Source organism: Protopterus annectens, chromosome 4.part1 (genome assembly GCF_019279795.1).
Source record: "Protopterus annectens isolate FY-2018-M chromosome 4.part1, PAN1.0, whole genome shotgun sequence".
Classification (NCBI taxonomy): Eukaryota; Metazoa; Chordata; order Ceratodontiformes; family Protopteridae; genus Protopterus; species Protopterus annectens.
In genome coordinates, this window is record NC_056734.1 from 306,932,197 (window position 1) to 306,953,310 (window position 21,114).

Sequence of the window (21,114 nt, forward strand, 5' to 3'; positions counted from 1 at the left end):
AGAGAAAGAGGAAATATCATATCATTCAAGATTAGTGGTCTAATGTGCTCTGTGTGCATTAGTTAGTTAAGAGTTTGATCCAGCCAGAGGAGAAGGTACTTGAAATGTAAAATTTCCAGGCTAGTGATTTGCAGTCTAGACTGTAACAGTTTGCAAAGATTATAGTTTCTTTTTCCAAGATATATGCAGAATGCAGTCAGGCAAGTATTAAGCTAGGCTTTTTTATTTTTGTTTTATTTCTTTTTAATGCTGACAGAGGATGAGCCTGTCCTAAATTCCCTATTATCTGCATATAGAATTAAGAGGAATGTGTGAGAGGTTACAGGTAGTTTGATACTGAAAAGATAATGTGTGGGAGGACCCTTGTGATTTTTCTTTTGGTAGTGCTACAAGCTGAAGACGTTAAACCTACTGTGTGTGTAAATGAAAAGTCTGAAAGTGTTGGAACCACTGAGTGCTATCTGTACAAGTTAAGAGAGCATGATGCAGTGAGTGATCTACTAAATCCCATGTGTTTTCTGAGATCTTTGAATAGTATTTTAGTTAACAATCCTCTGTCTACATTTAGAAGTTTATCTCGGTCATTGTCCAGAGTGATGTTATTGTGAAACAACCAGCCCATGACTCATACTTGGCTCTAGCTAGAAGATTATAGTTTTTATAAATTTGGTCAGCTGTTTTTTATAATAGCTTTTCTAAAATTCTGTTCAGGGTGGAAATAACATAAATAGAAAGTGTTCTACAGTATATTCAGATGGCTGGCTGTACGTTTGTCTTGTTGGGAGAGGTTTTGTGATTACCATTTCCCAGATAGTAAGAAAGGAATTTAGACAGAAACCCTACTTTCTATTTACAGGTGATCAAACAGGCAGCTTGAGATCATCTACTGAAGTGACATCATCATCATCATCCTCATATATGACAACTACAACAAGTGAGTTTTATTTTTAATATTGTTTCTCTTTGCTAGGTTACAGTAATTAATACTTCCTATTAAACAGATGTAGGAGAGCTGAATTCACATTTTGATAATCCAAAATTATTTCATGCAAGCAGTCATAATTCAAATACAAGTATGGAATGGAATTTCTTGGATAAAAGTTTATGATATGAAAAGTAAAGTTGCATATATTAATATTGATATATAAACAAGTTCATCACCTTTAAACTGCTTTCCCTGTGCCTTTAGCAGTACCCATTTTAGGATGACTTCTGTGGTGCTCTTTAAACTTATTTCTTTGAATTTCCTTAAGACAGGGGTGTATTAGTGCATCTGGTGCAGTTTGAATTTAGTTTTCTTTTGTAATATAATTTTGTAATATAATGCTGGTAGCACATTTGGATTACATTGATTTAATTAGCATAATTGGATTTGGATTACACTGATTTAATTACTAGGATATTTTGAAAAACTGCAAAAATGTTGCTAGAGTTTATTTTGGTTTAGGGCTTTCATTCTACTATTATCCCCACAACTGATTGGAACTTTGACTAATATCACATCATTTTTTTTTATAAAATTCAACAAACATGTCTCACAATCTTTATAAAGAACATAACAATGTAACCTTTCCCTATTCTTACCCCACTAATACTTTGTGTTCCAGCAATTTAAAATTAGCACAACTTTTACTGTCATTGCCTAAACATTACATAGAAATAGCAATTAATGTGCCTACTATCAATGTGAATGTAAACTAGATGGCATCCATAATGTGTAATATAATGTTCATTAAGTAGACAGTGCTATATAAGGTTTCATTATCATGTGTGCATCAATAGGATTTACATGTTTTTCTGATCTGAGATTTGGAGCATTTTTTTCACAGATCCAGTTAAGTAATTAGAAGGAAACATTATTTTTCTTTTACAGATACTGCAACAAGTTTGACATCATCCAATGGAAAAGAGCCATTAATTATTGTATCTCCAAAAAGTAAGAATGCTTTCTTTTCTAATATATCATACTGCATGAGCATGCATATGAAATATGGAACATAAAAAAGTAATTTATAGAAGCAGACAGCACAATTTTGTTTTGACATATCACAGCAAATACATTGCATTTTAACTAATGATGAAATGTTGTTGGTCTCAGGCTATAACTGCATAGCTATTCTTGAAGTAATAAAACACTGTTATGCAAACAACAAGCATCTGTCAGCCAGCATTGATATGTGCAGTTCTCAGTGTTTTGGTCTAACTGCAAAGAAGAATGAGTTTTGCAAGGAAAAACAGAAATATTCACAAACACACACACACAAACACACACACACACACACACACACACACACACACACACACACACACACACACACACACACACACACACACACACACACACACACACACACACTTATATGCATACACTTCAATTCCTGAACTCTTCATCTCATCTAACACACATTACAATGATATAGTATATGTCTGTCAAGTTTTCTTGCAACTTGATGAGACACTTTTTTCGGTATCCAAAATGAAAGTCATTTGGAGTCTTAGTATATGGCTCACTGCAGCAGTGACTTTGAAAACATTCAAACATAAATCAAAAGTGATGATATACCATAATGCTTCCTTTATTAAAAAATGATGTACCTTGCATTACTTCAGAGGCATGCATGGTAGGCAAAAATGAATACTGCAAGAGATAGTTCTGTTCTCAGAGAAGTCTGTCGTCATCTGTTTCTTATTTCTATAACTCATTAGTGGGTGTTCTAAGGAAATATTATTTTGAATCCAATGTCATTCTGAGGAATAAAAACAGTGAAAGCTAAATTGTGTGTCATGTGCTGGGATACATTAAGACAGGCCTACAAATAAATGAATGCATAAATAAATAAATAAAAATACACAAAGAATAGTAACACAAATGTGTTGAGTACTGAAGGTAATGGCAGAAACAGAAATTATCCTAAAATCTCAAAAGTACATATCACAAAAATATCTGTAGATTTAGTAGTGATTATTTTCTTAGCAGCCAAGCAGGCAGCACTCTTGCTTTCTATGCCAGCTATATCAGGAGGTTGTGGTTTCCATTCTCAGCATGAGCAATTGCATTTATTTTACATTACTAAGATTGTGATATATTTTAAGGGGTTGCTGCATTGATGAAATACTGTCATTCAAATGAGATGTTAGACACAGGTTGATTCAGCATAAGCTGGAAGCGTCTCGAGTTCTTGTAAATGATCCCTTAACATGTAAACAGAAATGAAAAATACAGACATAACAAAATCTTCATTTAGGATGTAATATTTATTTATTATTTATTTAATTCATATTTGTTGACCGGGTTTGTACGACTGTGCTACAAATGCCCATTTTCAGTGGAGGGCCGAGGAGAGAAGCTCCAACAGAAAATAAAAATTTTACATATTGAATACATATAGAAATACATTCATCAGTACCACAGATTACTGCATTACAGTGCCACACATTACGTTCATCAGTACCACACATTATTGCATTACAGTGTCATACATTAAACTGTGGCAAGTAAAATACATAGAAATACATTCATCAGAGGAATACATTCATAATTACATATTATATACATAATAGTGCAAAAGTTACATAGCTGAAATATTTTACTAGTTATATTTGTACAGAGATGTACCAAGAGGAGAAGATAAAGTAGTAAATTTGTTTATTGAAGGGAAGGAAGAGAGAAGCGAAGTAAAAGGTTATAGGGGAGTGTTTATGGGGGATAATTACATTGGCAAGTTCATTTTTCATGAAGGTATTTTTTTGTAGCGGTTTTGAATTGATTGGGATGTTTAAGAGATCTTATATCTAATGGTAGGCTATTCCCGGCCTTGAAAGGGTTAAAGCTATAGACTAGGTGACCAATTTTGGTCCTTGGTTTGTAGATTTGTAGTAGGCCTTGTTCAGAACTGCAGAGTAATCTAGTGGGTAGGTAATGAGAGATTAGAGATGAGATAGTTGGACAGAAAGAGGTTTTGTAGAGAATGGAATGAATAATCTGAAACTGATTATACCAATGCATGTTAGATAATTCTAGCAAATTTAGTTCTTTTAGTGAGAGATAGTGATGGAACTTGTAAGAATTTTGGGCAGCAAATCTGGCAATCCTGTTATAAGTTGTTTCTAATTTGTTTAGTAGTCCAGTGTTGAGGCTGGTGAGAATTTGGGAGCTATAAAGTAAAGTGGGTAAGAGGTAGGCATTTGAAAGGGTTAGTTTTGCTGTTTTGGTAAGATATTTTTTGTTTCTATAGAGGAAACCTAGCTTGAGATGTGTTTTTTGGATACAATTATTGACATGTAAATCAAAGATTAGTCTGTCATCAATAGTAACACCTAAGAGTTTTGTGCTGGTGTCCACCTGTATTTGAGTATTATTTTGTAACAGTATGGAGAAGGAAAACTTTATGTGGTTAAGGTTTTTGGAGAGAAAGAATAGTAATTTGGTTTTCTTTGGATTAAGGATAAGTTGGTTTTCAGGTAGCCAGTTTTCTACAGACTTAAGAGGACTGTGTGTCTGACTTTAGTTGAGTTGGTGATTCAGCAATAGTGATAAGTGCAGAATCATGTGTGTATTGTATCAGTGAAGATCCAGGACAGGAAGAGTAGAGAAGGTTGGTAAAGATGTTAAAAAGAAATGGCCCAATGCAAGTTAAAAAGTAAAATAATAAAATCCAAAGAAGGATAATATAATGTTATCACAACACAAGTAATATGCTTATTTCAAAAATATAAGCAGATTAATAAAATCAACTTAATTCTAAATTCCATTTCACATTCATCTTCTGAACTCAAACACATAATAATGTCTTAAAACAATTTAAATTTCTCTTAAACTTGTAGTGACATTTGATACTAAAATTTCCTTTTTGTTGCCTCTTTTATTATGCCACGCATATGAAAGCTTATCTATCTATAAAACCCAAAGACAAATAATTTTCCATCTATCTCAAAACAAGTTGCTATACTATCACCAAAACTAATTTTCTAAACTATATATCGACCACATTTAATATTTCTCAGTTCCTTGCAACTCAACATCTAACATACCATTCTTTAAAATCTACATATTTCATAGACTCTTAATTACCTTCCTTCCCAAACTGTTTTACATGTTATTCCAACTCATTCAAAATTTTCCAATGAATTTCAACTTTCACTCGCAGATTGTTATGAAACAGACAGCAAAGAAACCTCACCTTTTCCTTCCCTATTATAAATCAGTTTGTTGTCATGTCTTATATTAGCCCTACAGAATATTGAACATATTTCTCATTACTGATGAATAAAATTATATCATTTGCATAATTTAACATGCAATGGACTTCTCTATCTCTCCCATTTCCCAAATCCAGCTATTGCTTTCTACATAACATGTACAAAAATACTTTTGTTTGTACCATAATTCCATTAATGATGGAACTAAACAGTATCAGAATTAATTGTCACCCATGTTGGTCTCCTGTCTTAATTATAACATTTTTTTTCTACCCTTCTAAAACAAGCTTAATCCATGCTGCTTCATATGATAATAATAATCCATATGCTTCCTGTGTTCTGATTAATTTTACCTGATCTACATAAACATGCATACTGTTATCACTTTTAATTTTAAATCTTCCTTCACACTTTTCTATATCTACCATGTTTTCATACCTATAAATGCCATTAACCTCTCTACTTTTTACTATTTGAATACATTTTTGTTCTAGAATTCTACTCATAGGCTTAGTAAGTAATCATTGTAAGTGTAACGACCCTCCGCTGGGCCAGTAATCAAGGAGCCTCAAGCCTCCCCACTGTCAACAGTGGGCGACATTCACTGAAGGGATATAAGGTACACAAACAGTATTTCCAGATGCAGCTCTCTGCATCAAGTGCAGTTTCCCTTAAGAGCACACAGAGAAGACTGTCCAGGGCTGGTTTCTAGCTCTTTTTCCAGATCCCCAATAAGACTCTCCACTGGCACAGCTATAAAGTTGACATCTCAGCTGAGTGACCAAGCCAAGACCTCCAGCATGCTCTTTGTCCAGCTAGTGCTTTATGACCCTGCTCAAGTAGCTGACACACACACACTCTTTCAGGTTTGATTTACACTCGCACACACCTGGGAAAGGTTGGCAAAGGTTTACTTGCTATGCTCCCTTCTGCTCAGACTATAAAGTAGTTACCACTGCCAGCAGTCAGTCCTTATCAGCTAATTTAGGGCCCTACTAAAGGGTGTCCAATTCTACTGTGTAATATTAATACTAATACAAATGGTAATTTGACCAAGATCAAGGCTATTAGGAGGGGCTCAAACAGTGTCATCAAATAAATATGCAAATACTCTCAAAACTTAAATATTTCTACACAGATCAGCCACAATGAAAGGTTTAAACATATTTAATAATAAATAGTAAAAGAACAAGACAGTAATAAATATATAATCACAGTGACATAAGAGTTCAAAACCACAGGAAATATTTAAAATAGCGTTGCAGTACAGGCTCACACAAATAAAGAAAACATCTAGACTAAGCTTTACTATATTCCTGACTTTATCTAAGATAATTATACTATTCCCTATAAAATTAGTATTAGAGCAAGCAGATGGGGTGAGTGGATCTTGTTGTTGTCAGGTCCAAGACATAATGCAGAATGCTCTGTCTAAGACACTTCTCAAATTAATCTCTAAAATATTACTGCTGGGATAGCTTGCAGAATGACATAATTTCTGGTCATGTGACTTCTTGTTCCCAGGCTAAAACCTCCATTGCTAGAAGTTGGCTGTAAAAATATACAGACAAGGGCTTTTCCTCAGATCTTTGTCAGATGCTAGAAATCATAAAACAATTGCATTCCTCCATGCTTCAAAAGTAGAAATTAGTTAACTCCAAAGACAATACAGAAAGCTTCCTAGTACAGACTCTGTGTCTCTAGCTCCATTGAAAACTTGAGATATAGCCTCTTTATTGCATAGACTATAAAGTAATTTAATTTCAGATTTTTTTTAAAGTTTGCTGGACTGAGGTTAAGCCTCCAGTTTCCCCAGTTAATCATATACATTTAAACAGTTCCAATAGTGCAGGTACATTTATATTCTCTTTCAGGGCACATTGTGTTCACATTTCAAACCCAGAACTTTATAAATACATTTTCAACACACATATCTGTACAAGCAGTTTGATATAAACATGGCATACAGTTTTAATACATTTGTAACACAAGCATCTTGTATTTTGATATTTACCAATGACATATAATTTTTTGCAAAATTTCAGGTAGCTGTGCTGGTAGTATCTCCTTTTCTCACATTAAGTTTTTTTTACAACAATGTGAATCTAAATTCAGCAATATTTCCATATCCATAAACACCCTCTTTCTTTTTTTTTTTTTGCAAATACACTTAGTTAATTCCCAGCATAACCTATAATGTTTACAGTGTCTTCTATAAGCCATTAATTCATCATTTTCAATGATGGTATTATTATTATTATTATTATTATTATTATTATTACTATTATTATCTTTGTTTCCACTTCTTGGGTTTATTTCCTTCCCAGAAATCTATGCCTGCCCCTTTCTACATTTCCCTAATTTGACATGTTATCCACAGTATATCCTTTTCATGCAATTATTACAATACTTTCATAAAGTATTTTTCCTTATAAACTATTACTGCTTCATTATTTCTTAACCATACCATAAACCTACCTTCTATATTTACTTTAAATCAAAAATGCTTCATCTTCATTACATCTATTCCATTATTTTTAAATATATAGTTACTTAAAACATATGTGTGAGACAAAGAACCCAAACAGCAAACAAGATATCCTACCCATAAAAATATTAATAAGATTATTTTGCCATTACTACTTGAACCGCTATCCGACACCGCTATGCAGTAACCAAAGAAAAACAGGCAGATACCATTTTTGACTTTGATGTTTATACTGATGTTGATGGTGATACTTATTGATTTAAATATGTGTTCCATTTGGAATCTGCGAGTGTCCGCTTCCCATTTCCACAGTCCTTATTCCAAACAGTAAATTTATTAGGCAAATTAAACAGCTGGCATTAGATCTGCAGAGTGTAATATTAAAGAAGGCAGTACTTTGTATACGTGTTGTGAAAGAGGATACTGCTGAAATATAGGTTTTAGAAGAGACAAGATGAAGTTTGACATTTACTGAACTTCTTCTCCTAGCTATACATGTTGATATATCTGTGGCAAGGGAGTGTGGTGTCCAGGACAATATACTCCTTCTGTGCCATGGCCCTACTGATATCAATCCCATATTCAGCCCATGGGTAGATTCAAAACTAAATCCAGCCCTGATCCCAGGTCTAACCCCTTTTTTGTTTTCTTTGTTTATCATGAATATTGACAGTGAAGCAACAGTTTACCACCACTATAGAAATGTTTTTATTACATAGTTCTTTAATTTTTTTTCTTCTACTGCACCCCTTACATATTTTTGAGAGGGTAATGTCTTCGTATACCATATTGCTACCTTTGCTGACAATTCTATCACCAATTTTAAACTGTGCTGTTTGGCTTGATGTTTTGAAAGAAACCTTACTGGTTTAAATTTTGATGGTGTCTTTCATTGTTACTATACAGAGGGAGAGAAAGTACTTAATTTTATTTATATATTTATTGACTTGTTTGTTTATTTACTTGTTTATTTATTTATGCTTCCATTTAATCATTGCCTCTAAATGGTTTATCTATTTTTTTTTTGTTTCTTTTTATTTTTTGGATGACTCGCTGCATTTTGAAGAAGTGGGTTTTGGTTATGGGAGAATTATCATAATTGTTCATCAGTCTTCAGTATGAGAGTATAGTGCATTGATTTTTATTCATAGGTTTATTGATTAGTAGTTAATATTTGCAGATGATAACCTGAAATATTTATTTACTGGTTTGTTCTCCCTTTTATTTTATACCTAAATGTTCTTATGAAAAGTTATTTTTCAAGACGGCACATAAGATTCAATAAATTTCAAACAGTATGATTAAAACCTATCACAAGCATCTGATTGTTGCACAAACTCTAATAACTAGTATAGTATTCCTTTGCAACTACAGAATATGGAGTTCACAAATAAATAAATAACTAAATAAAAAAATTAAAAAAAAATACAGATCATAGTTGACAAAACTTACTGACCAATATAGTAGTGGTATGTTAGGTAGCTTTGGCAATATATTAATATGAATATAAAATAGCAAGGAATGATAAAAATATTTAACACATGGAAAATGCATTTTTGTATATGAGCAGTAAATAAGTAAAAACTCATATAAACAGGATGACTTCCAGATTAATACTTCTTTTTTACATAATAAAGTAAACTTCTTGAAGTATATGATATAACATGATACTTGAGCATTAAAATCAAAGAATTAATAGAACTTTCAAAATTCTTTAAGTTTTGTTTCATAAGCTAACTTTCACCAGTGTTTGTAATTTTCCAGTCTTGTATAATATAAACCAGAATCCATAGTTCTTATTTTTTGTAAACACTTTTGCATCATTTATCCAGCTCTGAAGCAAATCAGTACATTTTGGTATACTATTAGAGATTTATTGTAATCAACTTCTTCGGAGAGTAATATAGTGTCATCATTGTAGGATATGCATTTGTTAAATTACTAATAAGTAGTGAAAAGTAAAGGGACCTATATGAAACCACAAACAACAGAAAATGTCCTCAAGATACCAAACTAAATCACTGACTGATCTGACCAATCCAATGGAAAAATCATATTCAGTCAATGCCTTACTTTCAAATGTTGCAGCAGGATACAGTCAGGTGGAGAACGTCATATTTCTACCATAACAATGGCATGCAGGTCTGAGCTGGCAATGTCAAAAGATAAACTTACCCAAACAGCATATATACAAAAGATAGGATATCACTTACAAAGCACTGTATGGCATAACATAAAAGGTTGGACGAGCAATGCTGACACTCAAAAATAACAGATATCAGTTAGGAGTGCTCATGGGAAAGGTCCCCAATGTTGGCTGGACTATCAAAGTATCATAAGCATTGAATATCAAACTTTAAGCATTGCTTATAAGATGAGATATAACCAAATGAACAATTGTCTTCTAAAGCTTATGCAATTCAGTTCATACATTGACAAGTATACTGATATATCATTTTATCATGCGGATAAAAAGGCATGTTAGCTCAGGTAAGTGGTGACATTTGGCTGCTATAGTCTTAATCATTACTGTTGCTATGCATGCCAACCAAGCACTGCTGAATGTACATAATATATGTTCCATGTATTTGTTTGTTGTTTGTTTGTTTGTTTGTTGTTAGAGGGAATGTTAAAGCTGGAAATGTATATAATGTAACGTTGGTCAGATGTAGTGTTGCTGTTTGTTAAGGGGCAGAGATTGTTACAATATCCAGCTGTGTGCTACAGTTCCTTGTACATGACTTTTCTGCACTGTGGATTGACCAATGCTACATGTACATTTACGATGTATGCCTTGGTAGTGTTTGCAATCTGTTCTCTTGTAATACTACAGTTTTAATCATAATGGATGCTGACATGAAGCTGCTGAAACCATAAAAGTTTACATTATTTAATTCTCATGACTAAATGTATGCAGCTGTTTGAGATGTGTTATTCAGCAACATGGCAAAATACTGCAAATCTTCTTTATCATATCATTGACAGATTTTATACCAGGGTGATTTATTATGTTCGACATAAAATCATCAAACTTTATGTTTTCTTAACTGGCAAATATCTTTATTCCATTTATGAATATTATAATACCCAAGGTTGTTGCTATGCAGGGAACAGCAAAAGCAGTTATCTATATCAAATGAGAGGAAGAAGCTGAAAAGAAAATTGAAAATGATTGCATATTTTTTCCAAGTCAATGCACCTACTGAGACCTTCTGCAAAATGTAGTAGCTTCATCCTGTTGTCCTACCCAATGCTCTGTATAGTGAATCAAATAAGTGTACATCTTCTGTAGCTCCTGATGCAGTTCAGTCTTGGCACTGACAACATAATAGTCATCCTTTTTATTCAGAACAGTGAGATTCCTACATACCATATGTTTTCTGAAGTTCTTATTTTTACAGCCATTTAATATTTCTATTTATTGCAAGCTTAGCTCTGAAAAATATAAGTGTTTTAAAAACATGCAAATTATTTTCACTTGTAGTATTTATAGAAAATAGTTTAAAACACAAAGAATATATTAAATCTTTGACAATTATTGTCAGAAATAAAAAAAATCTCATTTTTGGTAGTACATGCACTGCTATGTGAAAAGAAAAAAAGATTTTTTTATTTTATTTTTTTTTAGTTTTACTTACACACACAATTCTGTCTCCAGAAATAAGCACTTGTTTTGGGGTTTGTGTTATTTTGTCATAACTCAAATGAGTGAACGCTCACTTGTCAAACATCTATTCAGTGAAAAAAATATTCATTGACCAATGTTTTAAGCAAAAAGTTTCCTAGGGCAAAGTGATGGTTGGCCACCATATGGAATTTGACCTTTTTCCCAATGTAGTTTGATCACAGAGTTGGTATATTTAGTTAAAGGGGTGTGGGGAGGCATGGGGCGTGTAGCCCTCCACCTGTGCAGGTGGTAAGTTTTATACTTTTGTTTACTGTTGCTATGGTTGCTAGGGCGGACTACCATCAGTTTGCACTAGGAAACGTTTTGCTTAAAATATTGGTCAAAGAATACAATTTTTGCTGAATAGGTGTTCAACAAATGAGCATTCACTCATTTGAGTTTCAACAAAATGATATAGACTGCTTGTTTTATACTTTGGAATGCTGGTTTGATGGTTAAATTAGAAGTGTTTTTATTTTTTTTTATTAGTTTATATCTATCAGCTGACATTCAGTCTGGGACACTTCTTATGTTTCATTTCATAAGATAGAAAGGTAAATCATGTATAGTAACCCACAAAGTATGCACAACTGCACACGGACATGGGTTTAGATACACACACACCACACACACCCACACACACACACACACACACACACACACACACACACACACACACACACACACACACACACACACACACACACACACACACACACACACACACACATTGGGCAAGTTTTTTATCAGTTCTGCTAGTTGATTTTATTCTAGGTTTTCTAATATTCTAAGTGAAGTGGAAAGAATGGAAACCGTACTTCTCAACTATCCAGATTTCTGCAGAAGGTCCAATTGTTTGGCTCATATTTTTGTTCTGTTCTTAATAAAAATTGTGGTTTTCTGTCAAATCACTGTAATATTCTGAAGATTGAAGTCAGTAAATAATAGCATATATTTGACTTTCAGACTTCATCTCAGAAAATGTAAGCTAAAACAGACCCTGTTACTCCAGCAACTTTCTAGGTTTATAAGAGTAGTATTTAAAATGTGTCCCTGTTTTTAGGACTTTGTCCCCCCATTTTGTCAGGATTTGTCCAGATTTCTTGCACTAAGAGGTTGAGAGGTATGATGGAAACTTGACCATACTCATATGTTAAACTCCATACAGATGTTTTTAGTGAAGGTTTTAATATTGCTTTAAAAACTGTAAGAATGGAACTGAAACCATTTTCTCTTTTGGCAGGTGTCCCAACAGGTAGTTTTATTTCATCCACTGAAGGTACATCATCCATACCACATACAGCATCCACAACAAGTAAGTGTGTTTTACTTATAATATATTAACAATCTGCAAGTTACTGCATGTGATCTGTAATGGTAATAAAACAGATTTAATTGAATAGAATTATATTTTGTTAATCATATAAAATTCCTATACTAGATATAAACCAGCACTGACAGTGAATTGTCCTGTCTTCTATACTGGTGTTTCACATCATACACGTCAATAAAATGTAGGTATATCAGTTAGGAACTTAACATAAAATTGAAAATATGAATAACAAGTGTCAACGATTAATTTCTCCACTGCAGGACATCCCAGACTAACAGTCTTAGTGTCATTTTGTTAAAAACTCCTTGCCCCTTTCTATTACTGACTATCATTAGCTGTTAAGCCACTTAGCTAAAGAAGTCAGGCCAAAAAAAGTTCTGTATGCCACAAGGAGGAATTGGTGTAAAATAGAAAAATACAAAAAGGCATTATAGGCTTGAGTGAGTTAAATAATTTCCAGTCTATAAAGCCATAATGCTCAATGCTCAACAAGCAAACCAGCATTTCATTTGAGTAATCATTAAAGAAACAAGAACAGTGTGGGAGATGCACATACAAAGTTTCACTGCAGGCAAAAATTTTGCATACAGAGTTGTCAAGAACACGCAGACTACATCTTCTACAAGTAGTGTCCACCACACACATAGACCAAGAAATGCTGAGACACTAAAATGCAATCTTCCCAACCTTCAAAGAACCTCTAAGCCCATAAATATCAATGCCTAATCTCAATAATCTCTAAAGCACTCACTAAAAGCAGCAGCAACTGCCACACATATGTCTACACCCAGTGGACTCCCAAAAGCAAAGCCCATAAGGCAAACCAACACATTACCCAGGACTGTTTTCATAAATGACTGAATTGTATGACACATATATGCTCAGACTGAACAAGGAGCAGGTAACAGTTATTTGCTTATCTGGAGCCCTAATCTGCCAAGCCACATGCATACTAAATTCACTACACCATGGGTACAAGTATGATTCTATCACAGTCCATGTAGGTGTTAACCCAAGACATACATCCTTGGACTACATGAAGAGAGACATTGCTGATCTCGCTGAATGTGTGTCAGACAGGTAAATGCCTTGCTTTGAGTAACATTCAACCTTCACCAATGATGATGCCAAAGTACAAACAAAAGATGATTGACTTCAATAATTGGCTTAGTTTCTGTTGTTTTTCTAGGGGGATTCAATACCTATCAGCATGGGAGGACATGGTTGACAAATCATATTGCTTTGCAAACTATGTCTGCACTTGTCTCACATGGGCTTTTGAATAAAGGCTAAATCTTTATCCAACCCCTTACAGCCTGTTAAACTGAAAAACATACCAAAATAGAAAATAAAACACAAAGAAACCCAAAGATTTTACTTCTCAATGCAACTAAACAAGAATCTCTGCAGCCTACAATCTCTCCTCACTCTGGAGAATACAGTCACTTGTGCCATTATAGAGATATATAATTTAAATCCACAGAAAGTACTCTTGCATACATGGCTTCACTGCCTTCAACATATTTAGACCATCATCTGAACAGACAGGGACAAAAGGTGGCGGAGTCTCAGTCCATATTAGCGACAAGCATAACTCTATTTTGCTTAAACAGGACAATGCCTTGGAATTTATGCATGCACAAATCGCCACAGAAAAAGTCCCATAACATATCCTAGCAAGCTATAGGTCACCATCTATGTCTCTAGAATCCCATAGCTCATGCTTGCCCTACAGGACATTGCCAACATTAAATCAAATACTTTTTTTATCCGAGACTTTAACAGTACCGCTACAGTCTGGGAAACATACACTGCCTCATACTTACAGGCACAATGATTCCTGGACTTTGTTAGCACAAAGGGTATTGACCATATAATTTGCACGGCCATCAGAAGATCACAAATATCGGACTTGGTACTCACCATAATGGGAGTGCACTGCACTCTCTCCAGTATCATGTCCTCACTGCTGAGGTCAGATCACAAAGCTGTCTCTTTACAAAATTAAAATAATCTTGGTAAGTCTAGGAAACTCTATAACAGTTAGTGACTATTCCGAAGCAAAGAACATCCTATTAAGTGATAATTCAACAAAATTCAGTTCTACTCCCAATACAAACTTAACTGTAGTCTGTGCAGAATTGCTTACAGTGAAACTATACAACCATATTAACAGCTGTATAGAGGCTGCCCTACCTTCTAGAAGTAAGCTCAAAACAAACTCTAAAAACAAACAACACTGGTGGAAACTTTAATTGGGTATAAAGCAAAGGAAAAAAGTCATGATTAAAATCAGGAAGAGCAACTCCATAATGATAGGAGCTCTCTAAACTAAACAGGAAATAAGACTAGTTAAGTCCAAAAAGGACAGTTACAAGATGTAAGTAGCCTCCCAGGCTAAAGACAAGCTAAGGACAGCCAACCAAAAGATCTTCTAAAGATATGTCTCGAACCTCAAATGCAGCACCCATTAGTGTGCCGAGCTGGTGGTCAACTTTTTCACCTTTTCTATGTGGAGTGAAGCAGTGATATTGCTTCTTGACAAATTCTGCTCAGGTTTTGCCCCACACACCCCCACTGCCCACCCCATGAAATACCTAGTAGGATAACAACTCAACTATTAACAGGAAGCGTCTCATGGTGGTGCTCGGTAAGGCCAAAACTACAGCCTTATTGGGCCCAGATAATATCCCTGGGTGCCTCTTAATTAGCTTGAAAAATGTCTTATCAGGACTGCTTGAGTCACACTTCAATTATCACCTCAGAACATGCTTTGTACTATGAGAACGGAAGACTTCCACAGTTATCCGACTTCAAAAGACTGGACTATCAACTGACCTTGGAAACTACAGCCGTATTAGTCTGACCAGTCTAATATGCAAAGCCATCGAACAAATTAAAATGAAAATGATCAACAAAGACATAGGCAAGCTTCAGACACTGGAACCAACCCAGTTTGGTTTTGTCAAGTAAAGTTCATGCCTACTACACCTGTCAAAAATGCAATTGATGAGGGAAACAGAGCATAACACCTACCAGGACCTTGCTAAGGTGATTGCTACAATACCTCACTCAGGTATAGTTGACAAACTCACTGAAATGGGCATAAATTCCAACACAACTCACTGAGTTGCCAGCTGGCTCACAGACAGGACCCAAGAAGTTAGTATTTGTGACACCACCTCCACTAAGAGACAGGTCACCAGTGGGGTACCTCAAGGCAACATGCTGGGACAGCTCCTATTTGGCACCAACTTCTTGGAGGTAAAGGCTAATGTCAAGGGTCTATGGCTGACAAAGTTCACAGATTACTGCAAATTGGGAGATATCTTATATTCCCCCTTTGACACAAACATCTTACAAGAAGGTCTAACACAGACAAATGACTGGTGCGAAAGTCACAGACTAAAACTCAATGCCAAAAAATGCATTATAGGGCCGTTTGGGAAAAGGGCCACTTAGGCTAATTACCTCATGAATAAAATACAGCCAAGCATTGACCTGATAGTCAGGGATCAAGGGACATATGTTAAATAGTAATCTGTCCTTTGACCAACAAGTGACCAAAGTGTAAAAAACTAATTTATTTTACCCAACTTATAGGAATCTGCATGGCATCCAGGTCCAGCTAAGTCATGGTGCCACATTATCCAGCTCTTATCAGACCGTTTATTGAGTATAATGTCCATTTGGCATGTACCTGCCCAGCTATGTTCAACAGATAGAATGGCCATTTGAATCCAGGGTATAAAGTCATTGTCCTATATGTATCACTTTAAAGCCCTATCTCAGTCCTGTGTCTCCTACAGCTTATTGACCGACAATCTATGCCTGGCATATCACAAATCCTCAGTCCAGCTCTGATGGATGTTTTGCACATTTGCAAAATGAATAGAATCAGAACAACTAAATCCAAGGATTTAAATTCTGGTTGTGACATAAATAAGACATGTTGGTAAGGCAGATATGTGTGTCAAAGGATCTCCATGTTCTCAGTGATGCAGACTCTCTTCCGGAACCTATCTATGCGTGACCTTGACCAATGGATGGAAATTTGGAAATTCACGCCAGGAATGGCCCCTGTGTAGCTGATAGATAGAGGCAGATAATAATGGCCAAATTAACATAACCCCATATAACCCCTAAAAACTTCCTAACATACCCCCTTCTAATAAATATCCATGATACCTAGGGACAGAACTGGACTACGTTGCACAGATAGCTTTATAAATGACTTGGTGGTCATTAGCCTTTTATATGCCTATGAACCTACAAATAAGCAAATTAATAAAATGCAACATGCAAACTTTTAGCTTAAGTATGACTTACACTGAAATGTCAATATCTTTAATAATTCATTGACTTTACAATGCTGTATCACATTGTTTCTAGAATATTTTTCAGTTTCATATTGCAATAGGCACACCTTTATCAAAATCACATTCCTTTTCCCCTTAGTGCTTAATACAAAAAAAAATACATAGTAAAACCCGTGTGAAAAATATTCCTGTCAAAATCAAAACAACGGGATTGATTCCAAATGACTTGCTCTTGGTTTAAATAACTTGCTCTAGTGTAAACCTACCCTAGTTCTAAAAGATTTGTTCTCAGTGAAAGTGACTTACATCAGTACAAATCCTATCTGTAAACAGGCTTAAACTGGTGGATTAATTTCTAAAAGACTTGTCCTTGGTGTAGGTAACTTGTCCAGAGAGATTGATTTCCTGGCTATATTGGAAAAATGCTGAGAGAATCTGAGAAATTTGTCAACATAAGTGCCCAAATCTGTTGTGGCCTTTTCAGTCTGAAGAGCAGTACCATTTACATGTGACATGGGAACAGCTTTTTCACATTTGATGCTATACTGTGATTTCTTTTTTCTTTTTTTTTTTGCATTAAACTACAGACTGTTTTCAGTATAACAGATGTCTGTTTATTCTAGCATAACGTAGTACCTACCTATGAACCTATAGCATAGTTCCTCATTAGCACTCTTCAAGAAAAATCTTGATGAGTGGATGGGAATAGTAAATACACCCTGAGGATCACTTCTGTGGCTTTGCAGGACAGGGACACAGGAAAATAATGTGTTGGCTAGGCTTAATTTATGCCTTGGCCTAATAGCCTAGTACCTACCTATGAACCTATGAACCTTCTCTTTAACTGTTTAGTATCAGTGAATGAGGAAATAACATCATTCAGCCTGATGTTATTGGCAGACTTAGCTAACCACACTTCTGGGATATTGGACTAGATCCCTGCAAAATAAATGCCAGACAGGACTGGACCCAGCACTGGTCCATATTTTATCCTACTAGTTACAAATTCATGAGAGGATATCAACAACTTTTACAACCTCATATCTGTTTGATAGTTATTTGGATATCAAATGGATAATATGCAGTTTTACATCATTTGTGTAATTTTTAATAATGTCAGCATGGGGGTGTAGTGTCAAAAGCCTTGGACAGATCAAAATAAACAGTGTTACTACTGCTCACAATCACTGTAGTCTTTCCAAAGAAGTTTGCTGTGTTTAGAATGAAGGACCTGCCCTTTCAAAAAATGATTGGTATCTAGATCAGTTAAGTTGCCTGTATCTACAGAACAAAGCTCTAGTATGATATGCTCCATAACTTTTTCTAAAAGTCTGGGGAGATTGATGGGTGTATAGTTGCCTGGATATGTAGTGATGTTACCCTTGTGCAGAACTGTGACAGAAGCCTTTCTCCAGACATCCGGTACAATACTTGTGGAGAGGCAGAGGTTGGAGGTCTCGGATAACTCATACCTGCCATTAGAGTGCTCTCTGATGTGTTTTCTGTTCTTAGTTTTACTCTTTTCTGTAATACAATGTTGACGCATTTACATTATTAGCAGAGCAGTGACCTCCATGCTATTGCAGAGAGTGAGAGAGGGAGAGAGAGAGAGAGAGAGAGAGAGAGGGATGGAGAGAAAGGAAGTGTGAAATCATTCAAGACTGGAATAAAACTATTTTGAATTGTAGTGCTCTGATGTGATCTGTATATTTTAGGAAGTTATTAGTCTGATCCAGCCAGAGGACAAGGTACTTCAAGGAATGTGACATTTACAGGCATGTGGATAACAGAATAGACTATGACAGTCTGCAAAAATCTTAGCTATTCTTCCCAAGTTAGATGTATGTGCGGGGTAGTCAGTCAGGTATTAAGCTAAGTGTTTTTTTTTTTAAAATTAATGCTGATAAATGATGAGTCTGCCCTAAATATGCCCGCTCATCTGCATATAGAGCTAAGAGGGATCTGTGAGAGGTTACGGCTAGTTTGTTCCTGAAAAGATAAAGTGCAGTGGGTACACCCTTGTGATAGTCCTTTTGTTAGTGCTAAAAAAGCTGATGAAGTTAAACGTACTGTGTATGAATGAAAAGTCTGAAAGTATTAGAAAGTTCTCTGTCTACATTAAGACACTTTTCCTCAATCATTCTCTAGAACTCAGACTTGGTTGTAGTTGGAAAATTGTGTTTATGGATTTTGTTAAGTGATTTTTGTTCTAGCTTTCCTAAAATTCTGCTCATGGTAGAAAGGAGCAAAATTGTCCCATATTCAGATGGCTGGCTGTACTTGTGTGTTGTTGGGAGAGGTTTTGTGATTACCATTTCCCAGATAGTAAGAAAGGAATTTAAACAGGAACCCTACTTTCTATTTACAGGTGATCAAACAGGCGGCTTGAGATCATCTACTGAAGTGGCATCATCATCATCATCATCATCATCATCATCCTCGTCATCAACATCATCATCATCATCATTCTCGTCGTCATCATCATCATCATCCTCATCACCGATAACATCCACAAGTTAGTGCTTTATTTTTAATATTTTTCTCTTTGATGGATTACAGTATATAAATATTACTTCCTATTAAACAGATGTAGAAGAATTGAATTCACATTTTGTTAATCAAACATGGGTTTATGTAAGCAGTCATGACTAAAATACAGATATGAAACTTTTTGAATAAAAATGTATGATATCAAAAGATAAAGTCATGATCTGGCGAAACATCTCATACAACATAAAAGTGCTTACATTTTAATAGCAGACTAATATTCATTTTTACCCTGTTTTTGGTCGTATTGGGTGATCTTTGGAACATTTCTGCTCTTAAAACTTACTTCTTTAAATTTCCTTAGGACATGGGTGTGATTACTATCTCTGCTGTATTTTAATTTGTTTTTTTTTTTAAATATAATTTTTATTGTATACATGCTATCAGTACATTTGGATTACAAATTTAATTACAAAGACACTTTGAAAACCTGGGCAAAAAAGTCACTATTATTTTGGTTTAGAGCTTACGTTCTACTATTGTCTGAAAACTCAGTTGAGCATTAATTAATATCACAACCTTTTCTTATAAAAATTCAATAAACTTGTCACACAATGTTTGAGAAGAACATTACAATATATCCATTCCCTATTCTTACCCATTGTCTCTGTGTTCAACTATTATAAAATAAACAAAAGTTTTATTGTCATTGTCAAACATCACAAATAAATAATTAATTTGCCCACTAACAATGTGAATATAAACTAGATGGCATTCATAATGATTGATTAAATGGTGTTGAGAAGGGAGTAGTATATAAGGTGTTATTATTGTGTGTATCAACAGGATTTATATGTTTTTCTGATCAGAGATTTTTGAACATATCTTCCCAAATCCAGACATTAAGTAAATAGAAAGTGGCATTATCTTAATTTTCAGATGTTACTACACTTTCAATTTCATCCCCTGGAAAAGCACCATTATTTACTGCTTCTCCAACAATTAAGAATACTTTATTTTTTAATATATCATACTGTACTAGCATTCATATGAACTGTGGAACATAAAAATTATGCAATGACCCCACATTAATATTCCAAAACGTGCACACTAATTGGCCAGCATGCCTTTTGTAAATCCCACAATATACCACCGGAAAAAGGTCCAGCCGCCTGGACTTTTTTCTGTTGGTATAAAGTGCTCAAAATATTTTTTTTTTTAATAAAAAAAAATAAAAAAAATGGAGCAACTGAGACTTTCTATTCTCCGTTGCTTCCGCTTCAAAGCACTGATGTATTGGGTATGCATGGAATACAAGCCCCATATGCATGCTCACTACATCAAAGCAAAGAAGCGGTGTACTACAACCAGCAGATGATGCCCTGTTATACAAAGACATTATTTAAGAAAAGTAAGTATTTTTTTTCTTAAATAATGTCATTGTATAATAGCAATAACCAACTCTGTGGTTGTGGTATATTGAAATTTACCCACGGTTGGCTTTATTTAATCACTCAGGCTTCGCCCTCATGATTAAACCACACCAACCATGGGTAAATCTTCAATATACCACACCATGTCATCGGTTATTGCTTAAGTAATTTAATGGTACATACAGTAT

General features: G+C 34.7%; 1 protein-coding gene across 8 annotated transcripts in view; it reads left to right on the forward strand.

Annotated features, from left to right (window-relative positions):
* LOC122800839 (uncharacterized threonine-rich GPI-anchored glycoprotein PJ4664.02-like) overlaps positions 1 to 21,114 on the forward strand; it is a 662,067-nt gene that overhangs the window by 372,558 nt on the left and 268,395 nt on the right. For all 8 annotated transcript variants that reach the window (XM_044070146.1, XM_044070147.1, XM_044070150.1 and 5 more), the window contains 2 exons: positions 857 to 934; positions 1,874 to 1,936. In XM_044070146.1, coding sequence (XP_043926081.1) covers positions 857 to 934; positions 1,874 to 1,936 — 141 coding nt within the window. The remainder of the gene's footprint in view (positions 1 to 856; positions 935 to 1,873; positions 1,937 to 21,114) is intronic.